At 40.9% G+C, this 19,132-nt stretch overlaps 1 protein-coding gene across 5 annotated transcripts in view; it reads right to left on the bottom strand.

Moving 5' to 3' along the window:
* Positions 1-4,254: 4,254 nt before the first annotated feature.
* PSEN1 (presenilin 1) overlaps positions 4,255-19,132 on the bottom strand; it is a 38,673-nt gene continuing 23,795 nt past the window's right edge. For 4 of the 5 annotated variants that reach the window (XM_077322692.1, XM_077322694.1, XM_077322693.1 and 1 more), the window contains 6 exons: positions 18,749-18,969; positions 16,204-16,302; positions 15,312-15,398; positions 12,138-12,311; positions 9,327-9,445; positions 4,255-8,412 (listed from right to left, as the gene is read on the bottom strand). In XM_077322692.1, the coding sequence (XP_077178807.1) occupies positions 8,257-8,412; positions 9,327-9,445; positions 12,138-12,311; positions 15,312-15,398; positions 16,204-16,302; positions 18,749-18,969 (856 nt within the window). In that variant the 3' untranslated portion in view covers positions 4,255-8,256. The remainder of the gene's footprint in view (positions 8,413-9,326; positions 9,446-12,137; positions 12,312-15,311; positions 15,399-16,203; positions 16,303-18,748; positions 18,970-19,132) is intronic. The other variant, XM_077322696.1, reaches the window with a different exon arrangement.

Here is a 19,132-nt window from a genome sequence, read left to right as displayed (position 1 = left end):
AAAGAATGTTCAAACTACCGCACCATTGCACTCATTTCTCATGCTAGCAAAGTTATGCTCAAAATCCTACAAGCTAGGCTCCAGCAATATGTGGACCGAAAATTTCCAGAAGTACAGGCAGGATTTCAAAGAGGCAGGGGAACTAGAAATCAAATTGCCAACATAAGCTAGGGAGTTCCAGAAGAACATCTACTTCTGCTTCATTGACTATGCTAATGCCTTTGATTGTGTGGAGCACAACAAATTGTGGCAAGTTCTTAAAGAGATGGGAATACCAGAGCATCTTATTTGTCTCTTGAGAAACTTATATGCAGGTCAAGAAGCAACAGTGAGAACCGGGCATGGAATCACTGATTGGTTCAAAATTGAGAAAGAAGTTCGGGAAGGCTGTATACTGTCATCTTGCCTATTTAACTTGTATACGAAGCACATCATGAGAAAGGCGGGATTAGAGGAGTCACAAATTGGGATCAAGATTGCAGGGAGAAATATCAACAACCTCAGATATGCAGATGATACCACTCTAATGGCAGAAAGTGAAGAGGAACTAAAGAGCCTTTTGATGCGGGTGAAGGAGGAGAGTACAAAAGTTGGCTTGAAACTCAACATCAAGAAAACAAAGATCATGGCATCCGGCCCTCTCAATTCCTGGCAAATAGATGGGAAAGAAATGGAGATAGTGACAGATTTTATTTTCCTGGGCTCCGAGATCACTGCAGATGGGGATTGCAGCAAAGAAATTAAAAGACGCTTGCTCCTGGGGAGGAAAACTATGGCAAATCTAGACAGCATCCTAAAAAGCAGAGACATCACCCTGCCAACAAAAGTGCGTCCAGTCAAGGCTATGGTCTTCCCAGTTGCACTGTATGGCTGTGAAAGTTGGACCATAAGGAAGGCCGAGCGTCAAAGAATTGAGGCTTTTGAACTCTGGTGCTGGAGAAGACTCTTGTGAGTCCCTTGGACTGCAAGGCGAACAAACCGGTCAGTCCTAGAGGAGATCAGCCCTGACTGCTCCTTAGAAGGCCAGATCCTGAAGATGAAACTCAAATACTTTGGCCACCTCATGAGAAGGAAGGACTCCCTGGAGAAGAGCCTAATGCTGGGAGCGATCGAGGGCAAAAGAAGAAGGGGACGACAGAGAATGAGGTGGCTGGATGCAGTCACTGAAGCAGTAGGTGCAAACTTAAATGGGTTCCGGGGAATGGTAGAGGACAGGAAGGCCTGGAGGATCATTGTCCATGGGGTCGCGATGGGTCAGACACAACTTCGCACCTAACAACAACAACAAATTTGAATTTATGCAACCAGTTTGGGATTGAGTTATATACCTCAGAAGGTTCCCTCAGGTGGCACAATGCCGGCAAGAAGAGTGAACATTGGCTAGCCAATGGCTTAGTAGGTCTAAATCTTGCACAGTTGATGAGCAATAGGGTTGTGAGTATCCCGCACAGTGCAGGGGGTTGGACTAGCTGACCCAGGAGGTCCCCTCCAACTCTATGATTCTATGTTTCAGAGCCCAGGAAGCCTGCACAAGCCCAGGAGGAATTCTTGATGGATATGTACAACAGGGCTCTGGAGAAGACCAGACTGCCAAGCATGCAGCCTCCTATCCTGACCAGCTTTCCCTTTCCGGATATAAACCTTGTACCCTGTAGCAGAGGAACAGTGGCAGTCTCTGGATTAATTTGAACAGATTGTAGTCGGCTGATTGATGCTGAAGGTCAGGGGTGAGAATAAGCCTCTTAGCTAGAACCCACAAACATGTGTATGTGTCTCATAGATGGTACTAAGCTCTTGCAACTCAGAGTTTGGGTCCTTACTTGGGCCAGCTGCTGCTGATAGCTGGAGACAGGTGGGGTTTATAGTGGGACCCTCTATAGATCCTGGGTCCACGAAATTTTGAAGCGGCTCTTCCCAAGAGTCGTTCTAGACTAGGCTTGCTAAACAGATTATGTTCATAGAGCTCTCTCCTTGGAAAGGCTGTCTCCTTTCATAAGACACCATAGCAACAGAGCCCCCTCCCCACCCAGGTAGCATTGTGTTCCAGGCCATTTGTTGAGATTCAATGGTGCCTATTTTGAAACAACAGAGTAACAAAGATTCTCTCTGCCAGCAAGTTTACTGTATTAAGCAATTATAATTATGCACTTTAATTAACAGTAATCTTCTCTTGCTAAGTGGTCTTATAAAATAAATTAACTGAAGCTGCTTTTGTTCTTTCCTGGTTGTTGTTGAGCACCCACCTACGCAAAAGGGATTTACTCCAGTTTGGAATCATTCAACAAAATATAATTGCCTCAAAAAGGGAAAGAATTAGTTACATTTTGATGGTTTAAAATTCTAGAACTTTTCAAAGAATGTAGTGGCAGTTTGTGAAATTATTTTTCCCATGGGTGATCTATATATGTTTTATCCAAATAAGGCTTTTTACATTTTTGCAGCACAGAGTGGATGGCTTTTCAGTATTTTAATATCACATTTTCATGACTTAATTAGGCCCCCTGTGATTTCAAAATAATTGGTTTGACACGTTTGCAAATGTGAAAGAAAGCTTTTATCACGGGATTTTTAAAAATTGCTGCTTTGAGACAGAAGATTTTTAAACACTTCTATGGTCCAATTCTACTCATTAAATAATGAGGACAAGGAACAATCCAGCAAGTTGGGTGTGAGTGACTGAAATAATTAGGACAAGAGTATTTAAAACTAGAGAGTTTGAAGCCAGCCTGTTTATTTGTATGTCTAGTCCTCTGAATGCAGATGATTTCCTCCCCACCCCGCCGGTCAATGGTGTCCCTCTTTGCAAATGTTAAAATCTGGTCACCTTAATATAAAACCTTCCAGCTCAATTGTTATGCACATTACTAATTCCCAAGTAAGTATGCCCAGAATCACAACCTTAGGCAGTAAAACTGATTTAAGAGTAACCGCTCTGATTCTGACCTGGAAGTTTTCAGTACTGAAGAATCTAGTTTCATGTGTAAGCTTCAATAACTGTTGCTTCCAATTTACTGCAAGTCTGAGTTCACAGAATCATAGAGTTGGAAGGGGCCATACAGGCCATCTAGTCCAACCCCTTGCTCAACACAGGATCAGCCCAAAGCATCCAAGAAAAGTGTGTATCCAACCTTTGCTTGAAGACTGCCAGTGAGGGGGAGCTCACCACCTCCTTAGGCAGCCTATTCCACTGCTGAACTACTCTGACTGTGATATTTTCCCTGATATCTAGCCTATATCGTTGTATTTGAAGTTTAAACCCAATTCTGCGTGTCCTTTCCTCTGCAGCCAATGGGAACAGCATCCTGCCCTCCTCCAAGTGACAACCTTTCAAATACTTAAAGAGGGCTATCATGTCCCCTCTCAACCTCCTTTTCTCCAGGCTGAACATTCCCAAGTCCCTCCACCTATCTTCATAGGGCGTGGTCCCTTGGCCCCAGATTATCCTTGTTGCTCTCTTCTGAGTTAAACTCTTCCAAAATGTCCGATCATTAACAGCCTTGTTTGGGTCTTGAAAATTGATGGCCATGGCTTCCTTTTCAGAGCCAACCTTTTCCTGCTGCCTTCAATTTTTCCTAGCATTATTCTTTGTCAGTGATTCTTATCTTGTCATAATGTGACTAACATACAATAGCCTCAGTTTATTCCTTTTAACTTCTAGGGAGAGTTCAGGCCTGATAAGATGTAGAACCTACTTGTCTTTTTGGCAGGCCATGGTATCCATAAAATTATCCTCCCAACACATTTCAAATAAATCAACTTTCAAGGATCAGAACATGCCAAACAAAAAGCAACCCAAATTATTGCAGTCCTAGAGAACCTCTACATCTACAGAAGAAATAGTGATGTATAAAGAGGGGCATGTGCAAGAAACAGTTAATAAAACAAAGGCTTTCTGCATCAACTCCAAAACTGTAACTGTACCGTTTCCAAGGTTTTCGTGGCCAGCCTTATGTTCCTCCCCTAACATGCTTTACTGGCTTCATTTTGAAAAGGATCCAGTCCAAGGGCATTAGTACTCTGTGGGGAAGAAACAGTGCACATTTTCGTGCCCTGCAAATGTTGTGACATGATGGCAAGTTCTTCTTCAGATCCCCTGCTCAAATTGGCAGTTTTCTGGAATCAATCCCTTGGGGCTATCTGCTTTATCCCCCCCCCCAATGCAACAAGACTTTAAAAACCAATTCTGCAATTACTTTTTAAAAGATGGGTGGCCATCATGGTATGAAACAGCAGGAAAGCATTTGAACACAGTGGTATTTTTAAGACCAACAAAATTTTATTCTAGGTACAAGTTTTCTTGTGCAATTTTTTTTTTTACCTCAGGGAAGCTCAGGGTTTAATTTTGCTTTAGTAGTGAACATATCTGTGTTTCAGACTGGAATTTTGTCAGATTAAATATGTGAGCTGATTCCAACTGCAACAAACACTATAGTTCACTTCCTTGAGCTACTTAGATAAAAAAAAGAGATAGATTCCCCCACGTGTGGACGCCCATCAGGTCTTCATCAACTTGAGAATTCTACTTTTGTAAAGTACAAAGAAGAGATAAACATATGATACATGCATTCTTTAATAATTTGATAAATACAAGGAAAATCGCAATAACCTATCAAAATTATATCTTAATTGGAAAGGCATTTAAAAAAGGCTTATTCACATTGAGTTCAGTGTCTGTAAAAACCCATATACTAGAGTGTAAAAGAATCCAATTCAAGTCCATATTCCAGTATTCCCACTGGCAGGCCAATATTGTGAAACAAGATTGTGCTACTGTACAAATAAAGTACTGTAGATTTCTCAATAATGGTCTTCACATGTAGCTGTCAAAATAATTTACCAGTAACCATTAAAGTTATTTGCTCCAACCACCCCAATATCACCCTTCACTGTACACCAATATGTTTTTCTTGATACATCAGGAACAAAGTAATTGTAATATATAGGGATGAAATTTCAGCTGCAATATCCAAGAAGGATCTTTTTTGTTTGCAAAGTGTAGACTTTGAATTTTGTAAACCAAAGACTTCCAGATTTCAATGTCCTGTATTTGATGAAGGTTCAGCTCACTACAGCCCTTAGAAAGTTTTGGTAACTGTAGCAGATGTTGAAAAGTGACACTATAATTTAGACAGGCCCTATTATCAATTTAGTGTACAATTGATAGAACAGACAAGAGTTAGCTGTTATGTCTAAAACAAATCCCATTATACAAAAGAGATGAAAAACCAATATTGAGCATTTCTGCTACTGAACAGTTTCTTAAACTATCAGTTCAGATTTGAAGGTTAGAAAATCTATCAATATAACCATGAAGAACATCTACAATGTTAGGCAATCTTTCACTTAAATTTGATGGACTTACTGGAATAGGAAATGTGTTCTTATCCATACACCTCATTACAGCCATGTGACCTTTTCAAAAGGGCACAAGCACTTTAGTCATCTTCTATCATCATACTCAGCCAAAATGTTTCCATTTCTCATTCTGTTTCTTCTGCTTTCTGCGTGCATCTTAAAGATGCAATAATATAGTCAGTATTTTATTTAAACTTCACAACATTAAATGTATTGGATGAAATTAACTTTCCACCCTACTTAAGGGTTAAATAAAGCATAGGCACACAATTGAGCAATTTTGGCTCTACAGAAATCTTCACTAAAATGAGTTGGTGACAGTAACTCCGTTCCAATTAAGTTATAAACCTCTGTTGAAGCTGTTCCCTACTGTAGACTGCAGATGGGAGCTTACATGACTGAACACTTTTCACACAAGATATTCCCTCTACCAAGAAAACTAGATGTCAGAAAGGTTCTTGCCTAGTTTTCTTCCTGACACATTTCCGTGGGCAGAGATTTCTTTTTTTCTGATTTCCACCCCTCTTACAAAGACTCGGGGGTAGCTAACACCACACTGGGAATCTAAACATATATTGTTAGAACAATAACACCATAAATAAGTAAAAATTAAATCTATTAAAAGGACTGTGCCCCGAATATTCTTCTAAACTCAAATTCCACTCCTTCTCTCTCCCTTTTAAAATACATTCAGTGATACAAGCCCAATGCTGCAACCTGAACCGGTACAACTTTAGCACAGGTCTACCATTACATATCGAGAACTGTGAAACTTGGCTCAACCGATTCTTGGCAGTGGAAGACTAGTAGCTGCATTAAATCAAAGCATCTTTTCTGAGAAGCTGCACTGAAGTCCATTTCTTCAGATTAACACTTCACATACAAATAAATAAATGCTCCCTCTATGTACTAACAATTCTGCTGGCTGAATCTTGACTTGGCAAATCATCTTCTGTTGTTTGTGTATTTGACAAAAAAGGCTTCTCTCTCTCCCCCCCCCTCCAAGATGGACACAGATGTGAGGAACAATACAAACAAAATACCAACAGCTTAACTCCTGACAGTCAAGAGTTCATTTCAAATCCTATCCCTCATGAACACTGAGTATTGTTTACACAGCTAGTTCTGGCTTATGTCAGACAGCGACAAGATATATTTTTTCATTTTATTAATCCTTACCCAGTAAGCAACTGTCAGCCATTTATTGCCAGACAGTTAGGTGGGCAAGTATACCTTTTTTCCTACTGCAAATAATATGTGGGTGGCAGGCATAGCACAGCTGGCATTCAAGAGCACTCAAGACAAGTCAGTCAAACATATACTACAGAGCCCTTACTTGACACAAGACATAGTTCTACAAGAATGCATGTAAAGTTTACGCCTTTTTGTGACGTAATGTGCTTGTCCATGGAAGTATTTCTGGAATGATTTCCAAAGGGGTAACTTCAGAATTGGTTATCCTCATGATTTTTTAATGGAATGCTCTTATGAGCAGGAGCAGACATAAGCTTAGTATTCTGTTCACAGATATTGCCTGAAAAATCCACATGGCTTACCAGCTCAAATGGAGTGTTATTGAAGTGAGTTTGCCAAAGATTTTAACATAATGTCGGAATCAGCCTGAGGTCTTAAAATAAAAATTATTTGAGCAACAGCCATTTAATGTAGGTGGAATCTGGGGATGAAGGCTGATTCTCCTGGTTGTACCATCATCTCTGGCTGTCTTTTTTTTTGGAGGGGGGGGAAGGAAAAAACAACAACATAAAAGGTAAAAAGCATCCAGAGTGCATATGCCTTCACTTCTTCTGGCATTTGTACCAACACCGGCTCTTCAGACAATACAAATTTTTCTCTCATTACTTTTGTTTTCTCAGTATAACACATTCCATTTTATACAGTGATAAGAAATGCTACAGAATTATAAATTTTAGAACAAAAGAGGATGTGAAATTCACATGTTCATCACTTGGTTACAAAACAACACTTAGAAACATGTTTTTTGCTGTGGTGGTCCAACTGTTCTTCTGTGGCTTTTCTCTCCAGTAGCTTTAAAATAAGTCTCCATATTCACTGCAAGGCAGCCTCCCATATGAAGCAAGCCAGGAGACACCCTTCTTTTTAAAGTATCTCTTGTCTTACCACTCAATATGCAAATAAATTGTGGCGCTCACTGTGATGGAATCTAACACTGAATATTCAGTGTACAAGACATGAGGGATGGGGAAGAGAAAGAAACCTTGGAACAGGTTATACAAATACATGTTAGAATTTAAAATCTTTTAGATTCAAGGATCCAAATTCTGATCGTGTAACTAGCCTGTCTCAAACTGAATCCAAGAGCCATTTGGCAACAAAAGCAGAGGGTGTGTTCTGTGCTGAAGAAGGCTACAGACTTGCAGAGTGAAACTTAAAATCTATGATGTCATCACACAGGCACACAACGCATGATTCTTTCCTTTACGTGAGACAAAAATCTTTTTATCACAGTCCACACATTGCTCTTCAGGTAGCCCACAATGGGATCAAGATGAAAGTACTGATTACAGCTGAAGCCAGGCCAACCTCCTTAGTTGGTTCAGACAGCTTGGTTTGATTTACCTGTCCTTCGCAGAGCAATTCTCAGCAATTCTCTGGAGGGGTGGGGCAAAACCTCTGTGCTGAGTAATTGTCTTGCTGGTGGAAGCATAGGCATCTTTAGTACATATGGTCCTTACAAAGACTTATAGCTCAGAACGCTGAAGACTTAATGTCCCATACCACATTTGTTGAGACCAATTTTACAGTGAAGAATCCAGTGGAGCCCAGTATGGCAGCTGTTTAAACAAACAGGTGGAAATAATCCCACTCTTCCATATTTGCTACAGTTAATACAAATGTCCATGGATTTCAACTTAAAGTGTACTAGATATAAAACTGATGGAATGCCAGCTGGTCCATAAAGGGTTGCACCAAGTTATCTGTGGCAAAATAGAAAACAAGCCCAAAGGTTATAGAGATTGGAAGAGCTGGTAAGGCCTTTTTAAAAATGGCAAGCAGCAAGAGAGTAAGGCACAAACCCTGGAAAGAAAAGAACACATCTCAATTAGACAGTGGAACCCACAAAATATTGTAGGCTATGCATACCTGGTTTATTGAAAGATTACTCGCTCTAAGTGATCTTCAGTGATAAGAGAATTCTCTAGAGAATTTTTCACACACTGTATCCCACTGAGTAATTACTAAAGTGTGGATAAACTGTCATTGGACACTGCTGGTAGAAAGGTTTTTGTATGGCTCTAGTCCTGTGTGTGCTAAGCAGCAGAGCATGCTCTCAGATGCAAAAGCAGGGGTCTCAGATCATGCACAGCCTTGCAAGGCACTCACTGGAATTTTGAAAAATGAAGCCACTACAAAAGAGCTGCCATGAGGCAGTGGTTAATGACCCAAAGCTCTTCCACAAGGCATTTGGTTGGGGTTGATTGAACCAACATCTGTTGAGCCCCCAGAAATTTGGCTGTTAGGCAGTGGGATGAGACCAACTGGGCATCTACAGCATTATGGGCACTACTCCAGCCTTGGTGGCCTGGCTCCCCTGGCTGGGCCATCATGCTCTGGAACAGGAGGTGGCTGGCTGGCCATACTCTGCAGCTCTGCAAACACAGTACCAGCCCTGGTGGCTCAGCTTGCCTGGCTGGGCTGCTATACTCCAAGGCCTCCTGCTTGCCTAGGCGCAGCAGGAGACCGGCCTATTTTTAGATCCTCTTTTTAAAATGGTCTTTGATACTAGTTCATGATAAGTTGGTGAATCTTAAGGAATGTGATGGAAACTGCATGCATACAGTGAAACTTTTCCACTTTACTAAAGTGGATTTTAAAAAAACCCTCTTCAAACAATATTGTGAAGTGATGCCTCTAGAATTCTTTGCTATGTTCCTAATCACTTTAATAACAAGGAATGAAGCAGAAAATAATCATTATCTAACCATACTCACAATTAAAATGGCTACAAAACAAGCTAAAGTTGTGTTCCAGTCTCCACTGGCAGTTGCTGAAGCTTTGCCAACTAGAACACTGTAGAAAATGAAGTCTCCTAAGCCAAGCTTTACTCCCCCTGTAAATAAAAAACAGAACCACTAAGCAAAAACACAAAGTTATGGCTATCCTTCTTCCCTGTCATTTAAAGCACCACATGCAGTTACATGTTTAATTAGTATCCACTGGTTAAGCCCCCAGCCAATCTGACACCACAAAATCTTCTGTCTTTTTGGCTGCTCCCCCCTCTCCCACTCCACTTGGGGTGGGTCTTACAAGCATTTGACACATTTTGTATAATATGACAGACTCTTGCATCTGTTTTTCTGCTAGCAGAATGAGTAATTTCCTTGGAGTTCGCAGTTTTTACTTAAAATGGTTTGCCAGTGCACAAAACTGCTCCAAGCACTCTACACATAGAAAATTATTATTTTTAAAAAGGAACACTGATCCAATTATGGTGCATCTTCATGATTAAAGTTGTGTTTGTGGTTTTAATGTATAAATTAGATTTGTTTTCATGTTACCTATTGGCTTGATAGATATTTTTGAAGTGTAATATTCAAATAACAGAAAGATTCAAACCTTCCCCCAATCAATGCTTTTATGTTTTCTTTTATGTTTTCAATGCTTTTATGTTTCAGTAAGTATTTTAACTTTTTAAAAGTTGTTTTGGTGATGAATGATTTATTACAATAGTTTTTTTATATCAAATTTTATCATGTTTGTTTTAGCTCATTAGCCACTCATTAACTCATTGCAGTTTTCTGCAGACCATGAAACCTGAGATTACAACCATATGGTTTCCAAAGTTCATGCTGATTATGAGACTTCAAGGAGTGTACGTATCTTCTAGGACTGTGCAGATCTAGTATAAGCATGTGGAAATACACAGAGTATATGAACCAGAACCTCCAAATATTATTATTTCCTCCTAACCATGATTATAAAGTAGCAATGGCTGAAGCATCCATGTTTCGCCTTCTACTACTGAGAAAAACATATGAAAAATATCTGAAGCAAAATGACAAGATGTCTGGACCAGGGGTGAGTGATTCAGTTTGGATAAGCTGAAAAGTACCCAAATCACAGTGGTGCATGAATGTCAGGCCGTGGAAAGCATCTCTGATGCCTGAGAAGGTTGGTGGAGGGGAATTGTGCACCAAACAGCTGATCTGTCATGATCAGCAACACGGCAGGCCCTTTAAATGCCCCCTGCCCAGTCTTCTCAGGCACCGAGATGCTCTTTGCAGTCAGGAGAGACTCCTTTATAGGGTACAGCATATCTGTCATTATCAGCTGGCACTACACCCCTTTAAATGCCTTCCCAAGTCTTCACGGACAGGGCTGCTTGTGAAAGTTTAGGGTGGCATTTAAGGAGTATGGAGTGCCTGTCATTATCAGTTGCTTGGCACAGTGCCCTTTAAATGCCTCCCCCTGCCCTCACAGGCAGCAGAGACTCCACTCCCTGCAAAGATGGGAAGAGGCATTTAAAGGGCATGGTGCAGCAAACAGCTGATCTGCCATGGTAGATGCTTTCTCCACACCTTTTCAGGCAGCGGAGATGCTCTCCACTGGGACAGGGTGGTGGTGTGGAGCATGTACACAGAAAAAACAAACCCTGGTATTTTTCAGATTTGACCGAATCTGAAAAAGTGAAGGGTCATTTATGTGGATCTGAAATTGTCCAAGTTGTGTGTGTGTGTTTATGTGTGCATGTCCAGAACCCCAACCTGGTATGAAGGTAGTAAGCTACCTTCAGGTAGGGAAAAAGCCCATTAGAAGTGACAAAATGGTGTGGGCAATGCTGGATGGTGGTCTACACCTAGGTTCTGCAGAAAGCAAAACATTTTTGTAGAGGGCTGCCAACAGAGGAATATTGGTGGCTGCCCCACACCAGGAAGGGTCTGTAGCAGGAAGGGGCAGCACTAACATGGAATGAGGCCAGTTGAGCACATACAATTCCTGAGAACTACCCTCTCTCTGCAATTCAGGATGCTCAGGAGGAGGTGATAGCTGAGAGAGATATCAGCCTCAGCCTCTCAGTGTTCAAGACCATTTAGGGTGATATTCAGGAGCCAGCAGGCATACACTTTTCAGCCCCATGAAAATACTCTTACCCCTATGGACATGAGCTCCCAAAGGGATTATTTCAAGGGCCATCAAATGTAGTTCCTCACACAAGGTATGTATTATCTTCCATCTCAACTGCAAAGGTTTATAATTCCATTTAAACAGTGCCAAGCAAATAGATTTATTGGTTCCTCCAATTTCTTCAGTTCTTACTCTGCGGATGGCCTCTCCCCTCCCCCCAGGAACTGGAAAGGCTGCCGGCCCCCAGGCAGGCCGGCCCCTCATCGGCAGGGGCAGCTCTCATGCAGCAGGGATCTGCAGCCTCTGAGCCGTGGAGGGAAGTGGAAGGAGGAGGGAGTGGTCAGGAGTGGGGGACAGAAGGCAATTGGCAGGCCACTGGACAGACAGGCAAGCCAGTTGAAGGAGGAGGCACTTGGGGGCGGGACAGCTACCCTGAGTGGGTGTTAAGTGCTGAGTGGCACTTAAGCCATTAGACACGCTCCTCCTTCTAGGCCTTACCAGAAATATTAAGTGGAACAGATCAGAATTTCTCTATATTCCTTTTCCTGTGAAAATCTGAAAATATAGCAAGAGCTGCTTCATTTGCAATGGCCTCCAGCATGCCAGACAAGTACAACAGCCCTGTACACACACTACGTTGGTAGGTTAATACACACTTATCTGGAAATCCTACTTACTTTCCTCTGGATCTTCACTTATTAAGGAATTACTGGGGAGAGCCTGAACAGCAGCTCGTGATTCAGGGGTTGATTCCAGGGGCCCTATCCTATTATCCCTTTGTTGCTCCCATTCTTGACTGAATCCTCCATCATCAGCCTCTGCACTTCCACTTTGGGTCTGATTTCCTGTGACTGAAAAACAAAGATAAATGGTTCTGACATAAGATTGATCATTTATTTATTTATTATTATATTTATATTCTGTCCTCCCCTTGCAGCTCAGGGTGGTTTATAGAAAACTTGGAAAACACAATAAAACATGGCTCAGTAATAACAGCAGGATAACAACAGCAGTAACAGTAACATTTGGTGACAACGTTTTTTTTTAATTAGAACTTCAACAGCAATATTAATAGTTAACTGGATCCCATAGGTTGTTCAGTTGGTTGCCCTTTTGTTTGCTCCAAGGGCACATCTGTGTGAGCGGAGTGGTTCTGTGCCAACATTGTATGATTTAATGGCCAGAAGATGGGGTGAAAGCAAATAACTCCATTCTGGTACTCCATGTGCACGTGAAAATTATCCTTTATCTTTAAAGATGCACTTTAAAAATTCATGGAAGTGATCTTGTCTTTCAACAAAATAGTATCATATGACAAAGAAAACTTCAGTGAAAACCAATACCGTGGCTTTAAGTTTGCTTAAGAGAATTGTTTACCTTTCCACCCTGTCTTGTGCCACTGCATAACCAATGTCTCTTTCCTGCTGGAACTAAAATACCCGATTGCTCTGGATTTTGCAGATTGTTGCAGCAAGGTTTTTTTATTCCGGCTTTATCATGTAGAACCGGAGTCTGTAGCCACAAATCAGTTATGTTGGCACAGTTGTCAAGTGAGAAAGGAGTGTTTTAATCAGAATTCTTGAGACCTTCCTTGACATGCTGTTGTGAAATACATTATGAAGAATGTTGACTAATTCCAGTTGACTAATTTTCATGTGAAGCCTATTGTGAAACTTCATCAATTTCATTAAAACAGAACTAACAATAAATAAGTCTTCCAATTAAAATGAACAGCAGAGAATTAAACACTCAAGGTACTATGGATACAAGCAAATGATCCCAACTTGCTAAAAACTTTTTTACTTTACAAAAGCAACTTTAGATTGATGTAGCAGTTAACTGTTGTGAACTTTTACGTTTGTTTCTTCTGGAAACGCTGAATTGGAGGAAAAGGGTCATTAGTAACTATACCAGGGCCCGAGAAAACATAATAGTTAACCCTGGCGGCCGTTAGAACCCGGATAACAACCCTATACAGGTGACACCCTGTCCTATAAACAATCATCCTAAAGACACTGGCATAAGTTTTACAAATACTGTATGCAAAAAATCTTAATAAACAATTCTAAATAAATTATGGTGTGTTTGATCCCAGTCTTACCAAAGTGTGTGTGTATGTGTTTTTTTTGTTTACAAACAGAAGGTAATTAATTTGTTTCTAACATTCTGGCACAATGTGGCAGTGAGGCAGTACAGCCAGTGAGGACCAAATGAAGAATCTTCCTGGCTGAAACAGTAAAATTCTAAAAAATCTTCTCTTTCTAAAGTGATAAAATCCATTTTGAAACAGGAATGAGTTCACTGGTGGCAGAGGTGACGAGGCTGGAGGTGGGCAGGGGGTAGAACTGGGGCCGGGGGAGGGGAGTTTAACAAACAGCTCCAGAGAGCCTTTTTTTCCTTCACAAATCATCTTGTATGCTGTTATTTTATTTACCAGAACCACATGCCGTACTTTATGCACCTGCCCATCTAACCTGGCAGATATCACTGTTTCCAATCCTGTTGTCTTGCTGCTACCAATACGTTTTTAATTAGGTATTTTTTTCCTTTCCAAGAGTTCACTCAGTAAAATATTTAGCTAAACTATTCTGGGGATGCACAATAATTGCCATTAATCTCTCTAATTATGTTCCAAAATTTTTGAGTAAGTGGACATTGCCCCAATATGTGGAGAAAGGCCCCAACCTCGCTGCTGCATCACCACCATGATTTGGACTTGCCTGCTGATCTTAGAATCCTATCAAGCATAAGATACCATCAGTACATCAACTGTATGATATTTTCTTTGATAACTGATACCTTGAAAGCATCCTTATGCAATTCCTCCCATAGACCCTCAGAAATATGCATCAGTAAATCTTTTCCCCATCTGTTCTTACAAGTTGTATGCCAAATCTGCAAGTACCCCATAAAGAGTTTCTACCAATTGTCCATGCTAGGCATGTCAAACATATAGCCCATCCAGGACTTTTATCTGGATTGCAAGGAACTGGGAGAAACCAGTCCAGGATCAGGAGCCTATATTAGGACATTATACCTCCTACTGAGATTTCTCATTTCCCCAATGCAGGCCCTTCCAAGGTCTTCTTTGAAATCTCCAGGGAATGTCTAGTCAAAAGGGGTAAGGAGGGCTGGTTTGGTCACGGGCTCTGCTGAGAAGGGGTGTGGACATGGCCAATGGTAAAATATCTCAAATACCTGGCAATGCATTTTATGGTACACGTAGCCCAACAAAGCAACATTAATATGATTCTATGATTCTATAATATGATTCTATGATTCTATAATATCAGATCTGGCCCTTGTAACAAATAAGTTTGACACCTCTGGTCTTATTGGTTCAATTTGACTTAGAATGCATTCAAATCTGTTTAAGGGGCAATACATACGATTCCTTCTTGATCTAAACTGAATTATCTAAAGGTACTGGAAAAGAGATAAAGGAATTTTGACAGCCTCACTCTGAAGTTCTTCATCCTAGGATATAATGAGCTGGTTTTAAAGAAAACTAATTGATTGCAGGTGCACAGTAAATATCTCCATTATATACCTTCTTTAAATATATATTTTGCATGGCTAAAGTCTTTGTGCATTTCTTGTATGAATATTATGTCATAACTTTATTTAGTCTGTCTTTTCAAGGTGCTATTCACTGAGAATAACCTGCTTTTATTGTATCTATTGTTCTTGATTTGTTTTATTGCTCTTTATTGATTTGTTCTGTTGAAAGCTGCACCAACACTAGGTGAGGTGGGTATAAATGTTTTAGATAAAGATAAATAAATAACCAAGAAGATACTCATATAATCCTTGTAAAGTCAGCTGAGGGGTGGGAGAAGATAAATTCTTACCTTGTTTATCGTAAGTGGATCTTTTGGGAGCTCTTTTTTGGGCTTCAGTGTCTTCCTCAGCCATGTTCACCAGCCATATCATTGTTGCTGGGGGAGAAGATCAAGGCCTGCTCAACTATTGCATTGTTAAAAATAAAACTCATGCTATTTTCCCACCACATACTGATTATGTAATAGTAGGATTGTAGTATTTTTGCAAAGCTTATTGTGCTACAAAACAGCTGCATTCAGGTGTTATGAGCAAACTCTACAAAATATTTACTATTCAGCATGGATGAAGACAGTTCTCTAGTCTTCTTGAATCCAGGGAAAAGAAACCATAGGCTGATATGGTTCAGAAGGAAGGGTGAGAAATCACTGCACCACCCCACTCATGTATGCTCTTGCTTCATTTGCAGAAGTGTGTGTGTGGGGAGAGAATTTATGTCCATCCGCCTTTCTCACTGCAGCTCCCCACATCACTTTCCATACATTACAACAATTTCTGGGGAGGTGCAGCAGCTAGAAAAAAGATCAATGTTGTAAGTTCTCTTCCATAAGCTTTACTGTGCTTTTAAAAGAGTTTGGATCCAACAAAAAGACTGTGTTTTTTGTAATTGATCTATCACTTTGAACTGAACCAGAACTACTCACCATTTTGCTTTTGACATTTTCACAATATTACATAGAACAGTCTTAAAAGCGCAAAATGTTCTTATTAACTTGAGATATCTTAAGCAGAACACAGTTCAACATTTTAAGCCAACAGTAAACAAAGACCTGAGGCCCAAAGAAATTAAAACATGACCCACAGCTGCTCAACTAGTCTCATGTATTTCAGTAGAAAATCAGCTGGTTTAAGCAACATTTTCTTTCAGTTTAAAAATCAGATTACAAATCTCTGTATACTTACATGAGTAGATGAGTGCTGGGAACAACGTTTCATTTCTTTCCTGAGCTGTCTCAACCAGCATACGAAGAGGCCCTTTAGGACTCAGGACAGCAATCAGATCTGGAAGACAAACATTGCGATATAGATAACAGAAAAAGTAAAAGCCCAAATTTTGACAATAAGGTTTCTTACAAACATATATGGCATTCTTACAAACGTATATGGCAACAGGATAGGCCAACAAAAGACACATCACCCTTGTGCTGGGTTTCTGCTCTGCAGAGCTAACATGGCTTTGGTTTGCAGTTCTGGTTGCACATAACAGTAAATACTATTAGAAGTCAATTGAATCAAGCACCATTTAATAGTACCAAGCCCCTACAGATTAGAAACTGTATGAAACCCATATAGCTTAGAAAGCTAGCACTCTCAATGAAATAGTCAAGCCAAATCCGCCAGCCACTTTACAGGGTAGGAGGAATTCAGTAATTAACTCAAAGAATCTATTGAAGGCAGTTTTGCCATGGTAATTCAAATTTAAGTCTATGCTGAGATAGTTTAAACATATCCCTCATGTATGTAGGGAAAATTCTCTCCCCACCCCACAAAAATGAGATGAAGTGGCTTCTGTGTGCACCAAAATGTTTCATATTGGATAGCTGTGGTTCTTATGACTGAGGAGATTAAGGTGAGCTTCTGAAAGGTGCAGTTACTACAGTCAATTATCTTTCATGAAGTTCTGCTGATACCAGAATGTTTGGGGATCCTTGCTGACTTAATTTGTAAGGCAGGATTTGTCCAAACAGTAGATCTATCAAATAAACTTTTGGAGATCTTTGAGAAAGCAAACAAACATGTAGGCAACAATGACCCTGAAGACTTCCAAAAGGCTTTTGCAAGGGTACCTCACCAAAGACATCTGAGTAAACTTAACAGTCATGGGAGATGAGGATGGAACCGTTCACGGAATATATAATGGTTAAATGACAGGAAGCAAAGAGTATAGGAATCAATGGACAGTTCTCACAATGGAGGGAAGGAAACAGTGGGGTCTAACAAGAATTGTTATTGGGGGCAGTATATTTATTCATAAATGCTATGGAACTAGGGGTGAGTACTGTAATGCAATGGTCCGCAACCTTCCAGCTGCCGCGGACCTCTGTGCCGGACTGGAGGGAGAGAGCCCCAGCACAAACGCGCATGCGCAGACTTGCCACACGTGTGCATTTGCGTCCGGTGGGGCGCAAACGCACGCGCACGGCAGTGCTGCGCATGCGCAAAACTGCAGCTGGACGCAAATGCACATGTGTGGCAGTCTGCTCGTGCGCGTTTGTGCCGCCACCATGCCGGTTCTCCAGGCCGCCAGCAAATCGGCCGCCAAAGCGGCCGATTTGCTCGCGGCCTGGCAAGCTTCTCACTGTGGGGGGGGGGGAGGTTGGAAGAGGGAGCCGCGGCCCGGGGCCGAGGCTTTCGCATCCTGGCACCGGGCCACGGCCCGGGGGTTGGGGATCACTGCTGTAGTGGCTAAAATACAAAATTATTCAGGATGGTGAAAAATTATTCAGAATGGTGAAAACCAATACAGACTTGTGAAGAGCTCCAAGAAAACCTCCACAAACTGGGTGAGTAGGCAATGTGGTAAATGAACTTCAATGTTGATAAGGGTAAGGTGATGCACAAAAAATTCCAACTTCAAATATCGGCTAATGGGGTCTGAACTTGCTGAGGCTGAAAGGGAAAAAGATCTTGGGGTCATATTGGATTATGTGTCAAGCTAGTGGGCTACAGCAGTGAAAAAGGCAAACTCTATGTTAGGGATTATTAGGAAAGGCACTGAGAACAAAACTGCCAATATTGTAATATCCCTGTATAGATCTATGGTGCTGCCTCAAGATACGGTCACCGTATCTTGAAAAAGACATTGCAGAGCTGGAAAAAGTACATAGGAGGGCAACCAAGATGATTATGGTGTTTGGAGCACCTTGCCTACGAGGAAAGGATAAAGAGACTGGAACTTTTATTTATTTATTTATTTTTAAATTTATATACTGCCGCTCCACAGCAGGTCTCGCGGCGGTTTACATAATAAAATATTAAAAATACAATGTTTTTTGAGTTTTAAAAAAAGATGACGGGAGGGGGGAACATGATAAAAGTTCAAAAAATGTTGCATGGGGTGGAGAGAGTTGATAAATGGACAGTAACTCCCAAGAGACCCAAAACAAAGACAAGTTCTATTTTCCCTCCCTACTTTTTTTTGGAGGTTGTATATAGGGAATGGCATGTACTTCCAGAGCATCTATTTCAGCGCAGAAAACCCCTTTAAATAAATGAAGGAAATAAAAGTAACACTGTGAAAATAAATCACTCTCTTCTTACTACAGAGATTTACAGAGGCATCAATATTATACATGGACCTACAGCATGACATCTCACATTTCAAATCCATGCACGTAAACAGTTCTGTTCTTGATTTTAATTTCCTGGGATTAGGACAAATGTAATGGAAAAGTAGAATAAACAGGTACCATTGTATGAAGTACGATTTTTGGCTCCACGATCTTACCGTACACGGAGATTACTGCCAAGATGAGCCAGGCAGTCCATTCCGGAAGGTATTTGATGAAGACCAGAGCCATTAGAGCACTTATCATAATGAGATAGGCTTGCTGGAGCCGGAGGGGACCCTTCCAGTGAATGCAGATCATTCCCACCACACCAAAGTTCCAGATCATGAGCACGAGGGTGATGTAGTCCATGGCAACATTGTAGGTTTTAAAAACCTCCCTATGAAACACACAAAAGATTAAAAGATTACTACTGCATCAGAGGGGAAAAACAAACACTCACCAAAATGGCACAAATAATCAGTCAAATTAATTTTAGAGGAGGAGGTGGGTTGGTGGCTGCCAAGAGGAAGGATAGAGAAAATGGTGTAGGGGAGGAGATG

This window comes from Paroedura picta, chromosome 2 (assembly GCF_049243985.1).
Source record: "Paroedura picta isolate Pp20150507F chromosome 2, Ppicta_v3.0, whole genome shotgun sequence".
NCBI lineage: Eukaryota > Metazoa > Chordata > Lepidosauria > Squamata > Gekkonidae > Paroedura > Paroedura picta.
This window is presented reverse-complemented; position numbering and strand designations above follow the sequence as displayed.